The 17,550-nt window shown below is 41.9% G+C and overlaps 1 protein-coding gene across 1 annotated transcript in view; it reads left to right on the forward strand.

Annotated features, from left to right (window-relative positions):
* The window catches only part of LOC135212614 (transcriptional adapter 1-like), a 73,327-nt gene extending 61,197 nt beyond the window's left edge, over positions 1 to 12,130 (forward strand). The window contains exons 5-7 of the mRNA XM_064246191.1: positions 10,209 to 10,357; positions 11,213 to 11,375; positions 11,823 to 12,130. Of these exons, the coding sequence (XP_064102261.1) occupies positions 10,209 to 10,357; positions 11,213 to 11,375; positions 11,823 to 11,999 (489 nt within the window). The 3' untranslated portion in view covers positions 12,000 to 12,130. The remainder of the gene's footprint in view (positions 1 to 10,208; positions 10,358 to 11,212; positions 11,376 to 11,822) is intronic.
* Positions 12,131 to 17,550: the final 5,420 nt, after the last annotated feature.

Here is a 17,550-nt window from a genome sequence, read left to right on the forward strand (position 1 = left end):
TTAGCCAAGCAACTCTGTGTTTGCTTCACACTACCTGCGAGATGTGAAGACGACATATGAGATCTGCTGCTCGCTAGGGCCTTACTTGTCCGCTGACACAATCTTGGGGGCAAGAAGTACCACTCATCCTATCCTGTAGAAAATGGTTAGGAAGAGCTGTTAATTATAGTTGTTGGGTCGGCCGCCAGTGGCGGACTTCTCAATTCTTAGCTTTAGTTAAATATCCTTAACTTTGGCTAGGTTGGTCAAGTGGTGATATATATTTTACTTCTTAGCCCCCATAGTATGGTCAATATGGTTTAGTCACATTGTGGTCACGCTCCCGTTGACAGATCATCTAGAACTCACCAGCTATACAGGTCACTACCTTGCTGGAGACTCTAGTAAAGCAAAAGCTGACTTGGGTGACAGTAATCACGAAGTCAGCTATGCTAACAGGTATGGAACCAAGATGTCAATCATCAGCATGTATATGTTTCCTAAAATCCTATTCTGTCTCTCCTTACCTCCAAAGGTGGGATTCAGCTATATATATATCTGACAGGTAAGCTTCATGAACAAAATGATAATGTTATGATACAATAAAGTTTGTTCATACTTACCTGGCAGATATATATAATCAAAGTGCCCACCCACCTCCCCTCAGGAGACAGTGGTAATAGAAAATCTGAATAGAAAATGGGAATGGTTCCCAGCGGCGGGAATGGGTACTAACCACCTGGCCGACCACTGCATGTGTCGTAAGTTTTGAAATTCTGTTGGACTTCGGAGAATACAGCTATATATATATCTGCCAGGTAAGTATGAAAAAACTTTATCGTATCATAACAATATCATGTTTACTGTCCAAAAGTGTCACACGTGCCCTGTGAATGCTTAGGCTCAAGGTAGCCACGAACCTCAGTTTACTCAAGATAATGCTTAATTAATGTTGCTCTATCAGAAGCACCATTAATCTTTATGTTTAGAGGCACAGCACAAGTATCAAGTGCTAAGCCTGTATTAGTGCTGTTGAGTCTGGACTCTTCCTCCTTTACCCAACATATCTTAAAAAATTAGGACCTTTATTAAATGCCATCAAATTGATAAAATTCCCATCCACTTTTACAAGGGTAAACTCTGAAAAATGAGCCAGAAAATACATCACTGACACCAATCCACCTTCTCTCAAGCCATCCAGTCAGCACTTATGCCGGTTTCTAGCAATCATACCAAGATCACCCTCCCATCAAAATCTGCAGTACCAGCAATGCAGGGTTAAGGCAACTTTAGATGATCTGTGAGACTGCAAGCTTGAGCTGGAGGTGGAATGAAAGCAGTGATGCTAGTGAATCAAAATTTAAATTTGAGATGCAGACCAGGACTGCCAGCCAATGTAAATCTGGGATCACTACGGTATTATCACTACGGTATTCCTAACATATTCTATGAATACTAATGCAACTTAGTTACAGTGAAGGCAATCTCATAAAAGCTTTGTGCACGTAGTAGAAGGAACCTTTGAGGAATGTGATGAGAAAGGTCAAGTTTCTCCCTACTCAAGTTCATCAGCTCTTTGAGAAATGTCCATGCTAAATGTAGCACTTAAGTTCTATAAGAAAACAATCAGTCTGTCCATTCCCTCATCCATAGCAGAGAGCAGCCACACCGGCACAAGAGGGGTCTTATCTGTTTCCCGTACTGTGCATAAGGTTGGAAGTAAAACAAAGGCCTACCCAACAACACAGTCCTCTAGCCACATGTATATATTGGTTAATAGAATCCTTATCTTTTTTATTCATTCTGTAGCCATGCTAATCGCAGACTGATTGAAACTTAATTGTATAATTGAACTAAAAAGAGGATATTTCAATTGTTTTCTGATGTTCTCTGTACAAGCACTAACAAATATTAATGATAATAATAATAATGATAATAGTAAAGGTAGATCCTTTTCATTGACAAGATCCTTTGGGAAAAACCTGCATGGCTTCCAGATTTTTAAAGGTGATATACGTATAAAGGGATTTTGACAGAGGAAAAATCTATTTCTTGGCGAGAGACCTGTGCCGCCCAGTGAAATGCTCCTTATAGCATCATTTCTAAGGTATAAAACTGCTATATATACCAGAGAAAAAAGTTGCATGGAATGCCGGGCATATGCCTAGCTCGCTCACCCATATAGGGTGTCGGTATAGTAACTGGGGCATGAAAAACCACTCTCAGAGGTCTCTTACCAATTAGTTATCTCCTCTCAACATCCCCGTTACTACGAGGTGCCGTTCTACATCCCACTACTGCCCGCCACTACACCCATGCGTACCTAAACATTCCTCATAGCATGCCCAAGCTTGGACCAGTCTAGGGTGATGAAAACAAGGGTGGGTTTCACTGGGCGGCACAGGTCTCCTCGCCTAGAAATAGATTTTTCCTCTGTCAAAATCCCTTTTCTGGGCTCAACCTGTGCCGCTCCGTGAAATAGTAACAAGAGAATTGGTCCAATAGCTTGTAATTAGTTACCTGAAAAGGAATAGAATAAAAACTAGGATATAGAAAGAAGGAACTTTAATACTGTATCAAAATATATAATCTAATACAAACTGACATAAAAGTTAATTCAGTAATTTCCAGGTATAAAAACTTATTCAGGAAAAACATTTCCAAAAGAAAATAAAGGTGTTCTACTAGTAACCTTTATACAAGACAAATATACATACTATACTGGTACTCAAAAGGAGGGGTCCAGAATTTCTGGAAACCATCAAAAGATATCCAATATATCTTAATACTATACAATTTACATCCAATAAACTAAATGTTGAGTACCAGAACAGGTTAATTACAATACAGGTGAGTACCAAATCTAATTTAATTACAGGTGAGTAACAAGGCTAAGGCAGGACAATAAATGAGGCAGGTAGAGAAAGAAAGGTAAGGAATACTAATGAATTAACTTCTTAACATGGTTCTGATATATCAGGAGGAACTACATTTCCTGCTGCCACTGTTGCAAATTTTAGGGCTTCCAAGGATTTTAAGTAATGGCGTTTAAATACTAATGGTGATTTCCAACCTGTATACTTTTTTAAATCTTCAAAATTCATATGGTGAAAATAATTAACTGAATATCATGAGCATGTGGAATTGATTCTGGATTAGCTTGTTTGATAAAATAAAGAATCTGCTGTCTAATTCCTTTTAAGGAAATGTTTCCTCCATTTTCTCTAATAAATTAGGGGCCTGAAGACTTATTAGAAGTTCTGTTCATATAAGCTTTCAAAGTGTTAACTGGACATAAGGATGGATCCTGTGGAAGTGGGACAATCCTCCACGGTGACCATCGGCTCTGTGGATCCTCATTCTTGCTAAAAATCTCTTGTCTGGAAAGATTTGTACTATTCCCCAGATGCGAGAAAAACAATATGATTCGGTTCTCCTAGATAATGCTGAAAGCTCAGATATTCTGGCTCCAGATGCTAAACTTACCAAAAATAAAGTTTTTCTAAACAGTGTTATGTATGAACATGAATCATTATTGGTTTCAGAGGCCCAGTTTAAGAACATATTTAAAAAACCAGGAAACTGTGTGGGAGCGGGTTACTGGTTTTAGTCTGGCGCAAGCTTTTGGAATTGATGAAAAATATGAATCTGTAAGATTAATATTAAACCCAATCTGAAATATCTTCTTCAAGGCAGATTTAATTGTTGTAATTGTATTAGCTGCTAATCCCGTTTCAAACAGGGTCCTAAAAAAGGTAACGCTAGGTTCCGAGTCATTGCTCTAACCTTAGAATCTCTTAAGAACTTTGCCAGTTTTCTTACAGCTGAATCATATTGACGAAGGGTTGAGTCTCTTTTATCTGACTCTAGAAACAAGGTATTTAGAGGATCAATGTTAGCATCTCTTGTGCTGCAAATTTCATAAAGTCCATAAAGTTAGGGCACTCCGAATTCTTGAGGAAGCTAACACACTGCGAGTTTGTACTACCTGTGTCAACTTGGGATCTGGATCCGCCGAGGGAGGAGTCCTAGTTCTACCATCAGAGGAAACCAATTGCTCTGGGCCAATTGGGGGCTACCATAGCTATCTGACCTTTGAAAGTCTGAGTTTGTCTAGTACTTTTCATTACATGTTTATCGGAGGGAACAGATAAATTCTTTGCCAAGTGTTCCAATCTATGGACATGGCGTCCGTGGCATAGGCCAGAGGGTCCAGGTTGGGAGCAACATAACATTTTAGTTTGTTGTTGGATTCCGTGGCGATAGGTCCACCTGAAGGTTCGGAATCTGTTGACAATCCAATTGAATGAATCTTTGTCCAATGACCATCCGACTCCAGCGGAGTTGTCCTTGAAAGTGCGTCGCTACCACATTTCTCACTCCTGCCAGGTGTACAGCTGACAGGTGCCATTGGTTCTTGTTGCAATCGTAAAGATTGCTATCATCACATGATTTATGTGACTTGATTTGGATCCCCTCTGTTTAAGCAATGGACGATTACTTCGTTGTCCAGAACTTAATCTGAGTGTTTTGGCTTTCGTTTGCCAGGGGCTAGTTTCTTCAGAGTTAAGAATACTGCCATGGCTTCCATATGTTGATGTGGAGTTGACGCAATGTTACTGACCACAAACCTGGACTTTTTCGTATTGGGAGAGTAACCTCCCCAACCAAGCTTAGAGAGGCGTCTGTGTGTATTACCAACGCTGGTGGTGGAAATCGTAGGGGAATCGATTTTGCAGATTCTTGGCTTGGTCCAAGGGAGCAATCCTTTTCTTTAGTATTTGTGGGATTAGAGATATTTTGTCTCGTTTCCTCTGTTCGCCTTGGATCACCATACCCGATTTATATCTTTCAGTTTTGCCTTTAGTAATGTGTCTGTTACTGATGCAAACTGAATGTGAGCCTAGAATTCTTTCTTGTCTTCTCCTGGACGTTAATTTGTCCTTGAGAAAATTTTTGTTTTCTTTGCTATTTCTTCCTTTTTGTTGAGGGAAGAGATAGTCTGTGTGTGATTAGGTTCCATTGCAGTCCTAACCATGGAAACGTGCTGCTGGAGTAAGACGGGACTTCTTGAGGTTTATTTTGAAACCTAAGTGTTCCCAAAAATTTTATGACTTTGTTTGTCGCCTTTACGCAATCCTCTACATTGCTGGCCCATATAAAGCCAATCGTCTAGATAGGCCACTAACTGTATTCCTTGAGTTCTCAGCTCTTGGACTACTGTCTCTGCCAGCTTCGTAAATATCCTGTGGGCGCTATACTGAGTCCGAATGGCATCACTTTGAATGAGTATGCCCTTCTGCCTAGTTTGAATCCTAGAAAGGGACGAAAATGCCTTGCTATCGGAACATGATAGTAAGCGTCTGTAAGATCTATAGAGGTGGTGACGGCCCCACGGGGAAGTAAGGGTCCACACCTGCGAGATAGTCAACATATGGAACTTGTCGCATCGAATGTAGTATTCAGATGTGACAAATCTAGAATCACCCTTCTTTGTTCTGAGTCTTTCTTTGGCACGCTGAACAAGCGTCCTTGAAATTTCAAAGATCTTACTTCTTTTATTGCATTCTTTTGCAAAGATCTTTGGTGTATAGGTCTAGTTCTGCCGATGGAGCTTGATGAAACTGGTTAGTGGAGGGGCCCTTTTATCCAACTCCACCCCAGACCTTGGATACTATGCTGGAAGCCCACTTGCTGAACCTCCACCGGCTCCAAAATTTGTATAGTCTTCCCCCTACCTGAGATGTCTCAATGGTTTGAAGAGGGTCTGTTTCCTCGTCTACCCCTGTATCCTCTGCCTCTTGTTGAAGTCCTTCCACCTCTATTATGAAAGTTACCTCTGGCTCTACTACCTCTGGCGTACCTATTGTACCCATGGAACACTCCTTGTGTCTCAAAGGAGGGGTTAAAAGCCGGAGAAGGAGCTTGATGTTGAGGAGGCTGAGTCATCCAAACGTATTGTTGTTGTTGGGGTTGGGATTTAGACGTAGACGGCTGAGTCCCTTGAGGTACAGGAATCGTCGTCTGAACGACAGCTTAGGGTTGTAGAGTCTGGTATGATTGGAAGTTCCTAAACCTCTTCCTGCCTCTTGTCTGATTTCCTGATTGTTCATATTTCCGTTTTGGCATCAGGCCCCAACGAACTTTGAGACTTTGATTGACCCTAGCAGCCTCACCTAAGACACTGTTAACAATGTCTTCCGGGAATAAGTCTTGGCCCCAAATTGAGGCTTTAATCAGTTTATTTGGCTCATGCCTTATTGTAGCTTCTGAAAGCACATGCTTTCTGCAATTACGGCGTGCTACAGCAAAGTCATAGGCATCACTTTGAAGTGTGAGGAGGAGAGACTTGGTAAGGATCTTGAACAATGACTCGTCTTGGTATACCAGCGAAGCCATTTCTGCCATTGTAGCGGAGTTGATTGATCTACTTAACCGAGTACGTGCCTCATACTCGATTCTGACCAAGGATTCTGGGAGTCTCGGAAGTTTGTCACTGAACTGTGTAGAGGCACAGTCAATGTTCAGTTTCCCTGTGGTGAAAGTTGCTGGGGCGTCAACCCAGCATTCATGATCTCCCGGAAAAAGTAGAGAAGTCAACTCCGTCTCTCTTAGTTGTGGCATGGGCTTGTCCTCCATAGCTGCCTGAAGAGCCAGATCAACTACTTTTGTAGTACAAGGTGTCGGTGTTTGACCTTCTACTACAAACATTGTGTAAGAACTCTTATGGGGGACAACATTGTGTTCACGGCACACTCCCATTCGTTCAATGTCCGGACCCAGCGGACTGAGCCTGTTCCTTAGGATAGATCATCGTCTCCTTGAGGAAATTCTTATCTAGTCTACTAGCGCTTCCTCTGTCAGTCGAGCATATCCTGGGAAGGGAAACTGCAATCCCGGCGGGTAGAATTCAAAGTCCTCTACCGGCCGAGTTCCACATCCTTCTATGGTTAACATGCCATCCACGAATGGTGCATGTAAAGCCAATCGCCACGGATTGCTCTTTACGAAAGCCGGAAGTTTGGAAGCGTCTGGCAACACAAACTGTTGTTGTTGTGGCAGTCCGGTTCTCAGGAGATTTTCTAACATGTTCTCCTGGTTTGCAGTCTCTGAGCAAAAGTGTCCATAGACTGCAACCGATCCGAGATGGTTCCAATCTGAGATTGGACCATACTTCCCATCTTCTCCATTAAAAGATTAGAGAAGGCAACCGGATCAAAGGAAGGTTCTGAAGCCTTAGATTTGGAGCTCCTTGATCTCGACCCGTGATGTAGGGGAGTAGCTGCTACCGGAATCTCCGAAGACTTAGATGCATTTAATGACTTGGTAAGTCTCGGTAACCTAGATGGTTTACTTGGCTTAGATAAGGCCTTCCTCAAGTGTTTGACTTTTGGTATTACTGAGCCTGGTTTGTCCCCAACCAGGGTCTTTGCAGTAAACCCTTGAAAAGAAGCATGAGAAGATGTTAAAGATGGTGCAGGGCTAAGAACAGGAATCTTAGACCGCACACTACTTGCCCCACTTACCTCCCTACCTTGATCGCTGGCATCCAGAACCATTGGTTCTGTGTCAAGGCTGATGGCCGCCACGTCTTCTAACACTTCTTCCCCTAGTCCCTCAAGATCTTCAGGCAAGGACTGCGTGTCTTCCCTTATCTTGGTAATAATGGGTGCAGCCACTTCCTTGGGAACTGCCGCTGACATCTTGGCATTTGGGTAGAGAGGGTGCATAACTCCTCTGATAGAATATAAGGTTTCTTAGCCTTAACGTTACGACCGAATCCGCCAACCCAGATCTTGAGGGTCGAAAGAGATGTGTTCTTGACAGCCTGTGGGGTCTGAAAAATAAGTACTAATTAGGATTATCACTTTCTTAAAACTAAAGAGAATAATTTGTTCACTTCTTGAACATCATATCTCATAATTAGTATGAAATATCTAAGTGCGTACTCACCGAGTCCGAGGTTATATCGGCAAAAAGCCCATAACAGATCTCACACGCATCCGGAATGCCAGACGATGAGGTCATCGACCTGTACGGCGCAGGGTGCATGGGACCTGCAAACCTCATGTCCGCACCTTTGCTGAAGGACAGCTGCGCAAGCTGTCATCTGACAACGCACCACCTGTAAGGTAAATTGATACATAAGTATTCAATTTGTATATATAAACTACCGGAAGCCCCGGATTATTTATCGTAATCTTAAATTATAACATATATAGTAAAAATAGACTTCTGTATACTAAATCTTAACATATACAGCTCGGTCATTAGTCTATGAATCTTTTTATTCTGTTGAAAATTATGGCGGATCTAACTTCGTATTTATCCGCCTGCTCCGGGAAACTAAATCCACTTAAGGAAAAAATATTCTCCAATGATTGTATCGCTACCAAGGTAGACGTATACTGTACCAAAAGGTGTTGAGCGGCGGATATCGGTTACGTAGTCTGTCCGCCTGCTCCGAAATTTCGTGCATAGTAAACAATAGAATATAAGATTTTGTAGGCTACGTCTGTACGCCTCTTCTGGATCGACCGACAAATTCTATTTGGTGTGTAATCTACGATATCAGAACAGGGTGAGATACCTGAATCTGATCAATACACTAAAATATTAGTGTGTAGAACTATTCCGGTTGTAACGGAATCAAATAATGCGGCGGAAACCCGAAAGGGAGACTGAGTGTACGCATAAGTTGCTCTATCCGGTGCGTTCGGAAGCCAATCAAAACCAGCTAGAAAAGCGTCACTGTCCTAACTCATGGTATGACCATATCGCTACATATTCCGTCGCTCCCGATATAGACTATAACTAAAGCCTAAAAATAACCTGAATCGTGTGATAAAAGGTATCTCCCCGAAGGGGTACTAGGCGGGAGCGGCAGAGCGAACTGGTTCGTCGCGATCAAGTGGACCATATGACCGGTCGAGGTGGGACAACCCTACCGATGATAAAGATCCAATTGAACCACGAGATATGTAGCTTACAAAACTAAATGACCCAAAATTAAAGTGAATAATAGATAATTAGGTAATAATGGCACACAACGAATACAACATAATATTAAGCTAGACAAAAATTAAGCCGAGCGAGAATAGCGTAGGTCTCCAACATCGGGTGAGATACCGATATGGTCAGGTAGGCTATATCACTCTTAATAATATCTCTACGAAATCGGGTGATTGCCGATTTAAGAAGCAAAGATAAATTACGCTCAAAAGTTGTCAAACCAAGGGAAACTCCCTAAAGTAGGATATGACTCGAACATGTAATGCTCGGACCGTAGCCCAGTGTATGCCAAATCACTAAATATCTAAAACCCACGTAAACATCGTATAAAAATTATACAAAATATTAAAAGTGCATTTATTTCCATATGTCTAGGACAAAAAATGATTGCCATTAGTATGAGGAACTAATGGTCAATCAACATGTAAACAAAGCTCGGTGAAGTAGCGACATCAAAATGGCCGACTGGGTCGGATATCTACGATCCTTGATCAAGATCATATTCTCGTAGGAAATACCTATGATAAAGAGAACGCAACTTCAGTGCATAGCACAACCAATAGTAGTACTCAACTTAGTAGTGGAAGCTTCTAGGAGGTCCGACATTATGAAAATCAAGCACAAAAAATCAACAAACGAAAAACAGTAGTACTTCGTACGATGCTATTGAAAGGAATGTTTAGGTACGCATGGGTGGTAGAGGGGTGGCGGGCAGTAGTGGGATGTAGAACGGCACCTCGTAGTAACGGGGGATGTTGGGAGAGGAGATAACTAATTGGTAAGAGACCTCTGAGAGTGGTTTTTCATGCCCCAGTTACTATACCGACACCCTGTATGGGTGAGCGAGCTAGGCATATGCCCGGCATTCCATGCAACTTTTTTCTCTGGTATATATAGCAGTTTTATACCTTAGAAATGATGCTATAAGGAGCATTTCACGGAGCGGCACAGGTTGAGCCCAGAAATATAACTATAGGTACAGCTTTGAGGAAGTACATTATTCTTTTGGTCCTCTAATTTATTTGGTCTCCCATAGCTTCTTAAATATATTCCAAGACGATGGCTGTGGTGTAGTGTAGGTCAACTAAAAATTCATCTTGCATGTATTTGTTTTATATTTTTAATACAAAAGGACATGTAGATGCTGTAAAGTACTTTTATTAATTCTTATGGTATTAAATTTTACCATACCAATTTAATTTCTTTGTTGTTCACAGCAATGTTTGAAGAATATAATAATGGCAGTGGTTAGCAGACGTCGTGGTTATCGTGTTAGAGAAGGGAGATTTATGCATTCTCTTGGAACAACTCCACCTAATCCTTGGTTACGAAATACAGGCTCTTTGAATGACTGGATGTCTGAAAGGTTTGTAATCATTATCCAGATGATCATTGAAAAATTTTCTGTTTTGTGTATCCCTGTTTTGAAGGCTTTAGTTCTTATTATTTCATTTCTTTACTATGTTTAGAAGTACTTGTATATTATTATAACTTGTTGACACATTCTGAAGTATGTTTACAAACCCCTTATTCTAAACAATCCTGACCAGTTAACTGTGGTATTTGCTGTTTCCTTAGTCTAAACTAGTCATCTCATTAAATGATTTTCACTCAGCATATGGCAGTGTGTGACATGGCTCTTTTCCCTAGTGTGTCTTGCAGTTTTGGTTGGTTTATGAATGACTTGAAGATAAGAGTTAAGAGGGTAGAATTCGTGGTAGCATCTACTATGTATGCAATAATTTTCAGAGTATAGGAGAGGGCACCATTCAAAAGCTCAAAATCCTTGAAAACATAAATGAGAATTTGCAATGAACTTTGTTATATGAACACTATCTTTTGGAAGAATGTCATGTTCAGTGTAAAATAGACATAACATTAAGATTTGATAGAACTTTCCTGATTTTTAGATTTTTAAAGTTTTTGTACAAAATTGTGGTTGGCATTCATATTGCTAATCTTGTATTTTCGTACATAAAATCCCTTTTTGATTATTGTGGATCAATGGTCATTATTTTGATTTATCACAACCAGGCTGGGCAGAGGCTGTATAGGCTGTAGAATTCATCACTCTAGTGTATATCTAGTGTAACACTACAAGATAGTTTTCTAATGGAGAAGTGTCTATTTTCAATGTGTACGTGAGATTACTGTAAAGTTAATTGAATTATATTTTCTCATTGATCAAAATTGCTATGTTCCTGTTTCTTCTTTTTTTCAGTTTAGGATTACCTACTGGGGAGGGAGGTGAAGCTGGCTCAAGACCAATTTGGCCAACAGTGGATTCTGCTGACCAAAATGCAGCGCATCTAGCATCTTGCGCACCTCCCCTTGATAGTCCTTTGCCTCCTATAAGTTTGTTCGATTTATTGGAAGCTTTACAGGTATGTTGATTTTTATGAACTTCTTCATTATATACTACCTCCTTCTACTTATAAAACTGCAGATAAAGAACCTGGATATGTAGACATTATTTTGTGAATGTAAATAAGTTTGTTTGGGATCCTAAAACTTGGACATTGGATTTTTTTAGTCAGTCTTGGTGAATTTATTTTTCATGGTATACTGCTGGTTAGGATGTAATTTTGAAACTTGAATAATTTTGCTTTACTTTAATACATATGTTACAAAATGGGAAACAATAAATTAAGAATTCAAGATAATGAGCTGCGCTTAGCCCAAAAATGTGTACAGAGTATGTCATTTGTAATTTATCAGAATATCAGTGGTTGATTATGAATCACTTCAGATGACCTCTTAGACCTAGAATCTCAGAGAGCTTATAACCGCTACTACCGCAGTTGATCATCTATTCTTGTTTTTATTTGCAGGTGAAAAAGAGTGTTATTCCATGCCATTCAGTATATGCTGTAGGACTTGAAAGAATCTCATCTCGTCTGTGGCATCCCAGCTGGGGAGAAGTTGAGCAAGAAGCCATTGCAGCCCAAGAATCATTATTAAGAGATACCCTCAAGGAACAAAGATTAGCTGCAAATCCTGTTTCATAGCAGTCTTCATTCTAATCCTAAGTGCTACAAAAGGTTTTTCTTTTTTAATTTATATGCAGGCAGTGAACTGTAAGAAATTTCGAGACACATACATGTTTGTGTGTATGTGTAATAAAGGCAATTCCTTATTAGTTGTGGTTTTTTATTTGTGCATTAATATTCTGATTGTTTTTATCAAGCTTGTGTGAGCATATGGGAAGATGGTTTGATTAGGTTTTAACCTGCAACTAAAGTTCACAAGTTAATATTTATCTAAGGTTAGGAAATGTATTCCTCAAACATGATTTAGATGTAGAATATCTTTCTGATTATAGATGTATTTTAGTGAGTTTTGATATTTGATTTTGTGGAGATTTTGCACCATTTTAAATTTCCCATTTGGATATTGCTCATAAATCTTTGGAGTGCAAATCTCCAGAATATGATGTCCCTCCCTGTGGCTAAGACAAGTCATACTTCAAGTGTGTGTGTGCATAGGTGTATCCAGAGAGGCCTGATCGGTTTAGAGTTAGTGTTCTAGAGGTCAGGCACTCTAATATTCCAATGGCCTCAAGAAGAATGTTGACATCAAGGTCATCTTAAATGCAGGTATGTGGTGATATGAGTTTACTTATGCTAATTTTAACAGTGAGATATTGGGTAAATGGGGTAGGGGTTGATCATTTCCCATCTATTCACAACTGACACCTCAGCTATTTACATTATCACATGGGATTACCTTTGATACTTGGTTCCTGACCTACTCTGATAACAAGTGGTCTGCTAGACCCATCAGAACTTCCCTGTATATGAGAATCATACCTCTGAAATAACAATTTTTTATGCAGTTATTATGAAATGATTAATGCGTTGATTAAATTAGCAACATTTTACCTACAAACCCATCAGTGAAACTGAAGTGCCATCCTCCCTTTTTCCAAGTTCTGGCTGTTTTATAAGATTTATGTGAAAGAATGAGGCTGGCTGTTCCTTGCTGGTGACTGGTCAAAAATGCCCACATACTGCCACGCAACGGCAGATTTTCTGACAATTCACTTTCCTCCATCTCTAATCATTCAGAAAATACATGTCTGAGAGAATTTGACCGTGTTAATTAAGGCTACAATGATTTCCATGAATACTATGGTGTCATTATAATGTTCTTGAGTTGACCATAGGTGGTATGATGCGAGTAACTGAGAGACCTGGATTATGAGTAACCTGTTAAGAGATACCAATCGAATCAGTTTCTTCTATTGATATATACTGTGGTTTGTTAGGTCTGTAGCACCACCAGCATAAGATTATTGGTCAGTTGATTAATCATAAGAGGCTGCATGTAGTGTTCCTTGCCTAACTTGGCAATGGTACTAAAGGTACTCTTTACTGACCCTTTGGCTCTAGCTGTGTTGCTCTCTGCATTTTGCATTTCATCTATTCCCTTTTATCTCTTGCCATAGAAGCGATTGGCTTTATCAGCTTACTTTGCTCTGGTTTTCAGTTCTCATTAAAGAACAAATCCTTGGATGAATCTTAATAAAATGGCTTATTCAAATAAACTACAGCCAGTCCCTAGGTTACATCAGACTTGGGCTATGTTGCTCCAAGCTTACATCGCTTTTCAATTATATTAATAAAAAAAATCAGTTCCGGGTTCCAGTCATCATCTTGCACCTCGACGGAACAGTAAAAATACATAAAGTCACAATATAACAACAAAATTTTGAGGTTTTTGGATGCACATTACATCAGAATGCAATTAAAATACTGTACAGTAGACCCAGGGGATTAAAGGTAAGACTTTCATTTGTATACATTTTTCTTGTGACATTACAGGTTACATCGTTTTCCAGATTACAGCGCAGCATCAGAACGGGACCCCCAGCGTAACCTGGAGACTGCCTGTATAATGATTAATCTAAAAATCGACCATAAATATGATGCTTAGGAGAGTGTAAAGGAAAGTAAAAAGTCTTTACAACATAAATTAATTTAAGGAAATTATATACAGTCAAAATTGTGATGTGAAAAATAGAAACTTTAAAAACACTATAACACTAAAATTACTTTACAGTATTACTGTTTCAAGCCTGTATGTCAGTGTATGGTTGGCAGGCAAGCAAATGAAGAGTAAACAGTAGAAACTTAAGAAGCATAATGGCATCAAGTTCATGCCTGTATACCTTGCTGTGATACAGTGGACCCCCTGTATTTGCGTTCTTTGGATTCGCAGACTCTCGCATTTGTGGATTTCTCTCTGGAACATTTTTCCCCCATTGTTTGTGGGAAATTTGCCTATTTTCGGTGTTTTTGTATGAGAATATCCACACATTCCTGTTTTTTTTATCAATTTCATCATAAAATGCACTTTTTGTGGTAAAAGTACAAAACCAGGTAGTATAAACATTTTTAGTGGGTTTTTCTTGAGTGTAAATTAACAAAATAGGAGGTTTTAAGCATTTTTATAGGGGTTCCAACTATTCGCGCGGGGCGTGGGTGGGGTGGGGCGGGTGTCTGGTACCCATCCCCGTGAATACGGAAGTACTGTATATAAAATTACTGTACCGGCAGTCCCTGGTTAATGGCGTGGGTTCCGTTCTCATCGGGGTGCTGATAACCGAAAAATCTGCAATTTATGGCTCTTTGCGCCGAGTTTCGGTTAATGACGCCAAGTTTTTTGGTTAATGGCGGCAAGTTTCGGTTAATGGCACCAAGTTTTGGTTAACCCTGTTACGCCGAAGGGGTATAATAAAAATTGTCTCCCGTATGCCGGGTGGGTTTCGGAGTGAGCGCGGAAGCGGAAAAAATATTTTGTTCATGAAACTTACCTGTCAGATATATATATAGCTGTATTTCTGACGTCCGACAGAATTTAAAACTCGCGGCACACGTAGTGGGGCGGCCAGGTGGTAGTACCCATTCCCGCCGCTGGGAGGCGGATATCAGGAACCATTCCCATTTTCTGTTCATATTTTTTCTGTCGCCGGTGCTGCAAACATCTGTTTACAGTACCTCCGTCTAGGATTTTTGATTATCTCGCTTTAATATTATCTGGATTGACTTTTGGTATCGACTTCTGGATTGTTGGATTGGCACGCGTAATAGTGGATTGGTTTTTGATTTTGGATTGGCTTTTCTGTGTACATGATGTCGGGATCAAGTACTGGAAGTTTCAGAGTGTGTGTTAGGGAGTGAATGTAAGGTGAGGCTTCTTAAACCTTCAGTTGATCCTCACACAGTTTGTATGGATTGCAGGGGACATGTTTGTTTGCATGGTTGATGATCGGTGCAATGAATGTAAGGATTTGGATGATGATAAATGGAAGATGTATGAGACCTATCGACGTAAATTGGAGCGCGATAGAGTCTGGAGGTCTTCCTCCAAGGCAGTTCTACTAAAGGTAAGGATAGTAACCATTTCTCCTCCTCTAACACCAGTAGATTTTGCTCAACCTAATCCTGTTTTGTTGCCTTCGGGCCCCAGTGCTGTGTCTGGAGAAGGTAACACCCTTTCTCTGATTCTAGAGTCTATTCGTGCTCTCGAATCTAAGGTTTTGGCCCTAGAAACTGGCCCTGTGAAAGTTTGTGTTAGTGACCCGCCCCTAGTGTTGTGGAGGGGGCGTCAGATCGGCCCCATAATGCCTCTAGGTCCTAGACCTCGTATCGGACTCCCAGGACTCAGGGAGTGGGTATGTCGAATGCCGCAAGAGGGTTACGGGGGCTCCCCACCGATCTGGCGTCCCTTCGGCAGGCCTTGTTGCTAAATCCCAGGCTGCCAAGGAGCGCGTACGAACGCGTGTCCTGAAAGATTGCTTTTCGTCCTCCGAAGCGTCCTCCCCGCGCAAGGGGTGGAGCGCTCGGAGAGACTCGCGTCCGTTGAAAAGGACCTTTCGCTTTGAGGACGCTTCACGTCCTATGTCTCCACTTTCGTCAGAGGACGCTTATGACGCCTTTCCTCCTCAGAAGAGAGGAAGGCTTTCTACCGACGAGGACGTTGTTTCCACGCACAGGCGTGTTCACCTGAGAGGCAGATAGCTGTACCTGCTAGAAGGAAGGACGTCCCCTCGCCCCTCGCCTTCTCGCAGGCTCAGTCCTGCCCCTTCTTATGCTCCTTCGTCACCTACGAAGGATATCCTAGTGTCCATTCAGGACCAGATTACGTCGCTGATGGCTCAGAGGACTCGCCCAGCAGCAGTCGAGCCTAAGCGTAGGAAGGACGTTCGGCTGCCCGTCAAGAGGACGAAGCAGCCTCCTTCTCTCTCGTCTCGCTCATCTCTCTCGCCTCCTCCGGATCGTCACCGTTCTCGTTCTCCGAGTAGATCTTTCGCTCTCTCAGGAGAGGACGCTCGCCAGGACGCTCGACGTTCGAAGCAAGACGCTTTGCGCTCTCGGCAGGGAGCTGTTGAGGACGCTCGGCGGGACGCTTGGCGTTCTAAGCAGGACGCTTTGCGCTCTCTACAAGACGCTTTTGAGGACGCTCGGCAGGACGCTCGGCGTTCGAAGCAGGACGCTGTGAGTTATCGACAGGACGCCTTTGAGGACGCTCCGCAGGACGCTCGCCGTTCGAAGCAGGACGCTTTTCGAGCGAGGCAGGACGCTCAACAGGACGCTTGCTTGGCTAAGCAGGACGCTTTTGGCGCCTCTCGTCAGGAAGCTCGCGCTTCCTCTCGTAGGGACGTGTCTGTTAAGACAGTTTTTACCCGTTGCTTCTAAGGGGGGACGCTCCTCTTTCACAAGATGTCGTTTTTTTTTTCCTTCTAAGGATAGACGTAGGGCTGTTTCCGATCCCGTAGCGGGTACTTCCATCCAACGGAAGTCATTGTTCAGGATTGAGACTGCTGGACGTACTCCCTCTCCTGATGGGCGTTCTCCAGTTCCTCTTAGGGAGGAAGGGGAACTTAGTAGTCCAGGGAGTTCCGTCGAAGAAGAACAGCCGTTAGCGTCAGCTGTCTCGGACTACAAGGTTCTTGTTAGGCTGTTACGTTCATCCTTCGGGGAGAAGTTCCAGCAGGCAGCACCTAGGTCTCCTCCCTCTCAACTTTCGTCTTCCAAGACCGTTAAGACCCCTGAATTCGTAGAGATGAAGACATCGCTGTCGACCAAGAGGGCGTTTAAGAAGCTTCAAGACTTTATGTCTAGAAGGAAGGATCAGGGCAAGACCACTTTGCCCTACCTCCCTCTAGACTCGCCGGAAAGGAGGAATTTGGTATGAGACCAAGGAGAACGTGGGAGTAAAGGTTCCTTCGTCAGCTCTGGGTGACTTCTCCAGTTTAGTGGACGCTCAGAGGAGGTCTCTCTTATCGTCTGCTAAGGTGTCCTGGACTCCTGTGGAGACTGACCACCACTTGAAGGGACTGCTTCGCACCCTAAATGTTTTTAATTTCCTAGACTGGTGTCTGGGAGTTTTAGACCTTCAGTCTAGAAGTCCTGATTCTCTCAGTCTGGGGGAGCTGTCCAGCGTGTTGTCATGTATGGACAAGGCCGTCAGGGATGGTTCGGAGGAGCTAGTGTTTTCTAATTTTGGAACTGCTTTCCTGAAGAAAAGAGCACTTCTTTGCAATTTTACCACTAA

This window comes from Macrobrachium nipponense, chromosome 41 (genome assembly GCF_015104395.2).
Source record: "Macrobrachium nipponense isolate FS-2020 chromosome 41, ASM1510439v2, whole genome shotgun sequence".
Classification (NCBI taxonomy): Eukaryota; Metazoa; Arthropoda; class Malacostraca; order Decapoda; family Palaemonidae; genus Macrobrachium; species Macrobrachium nipponense.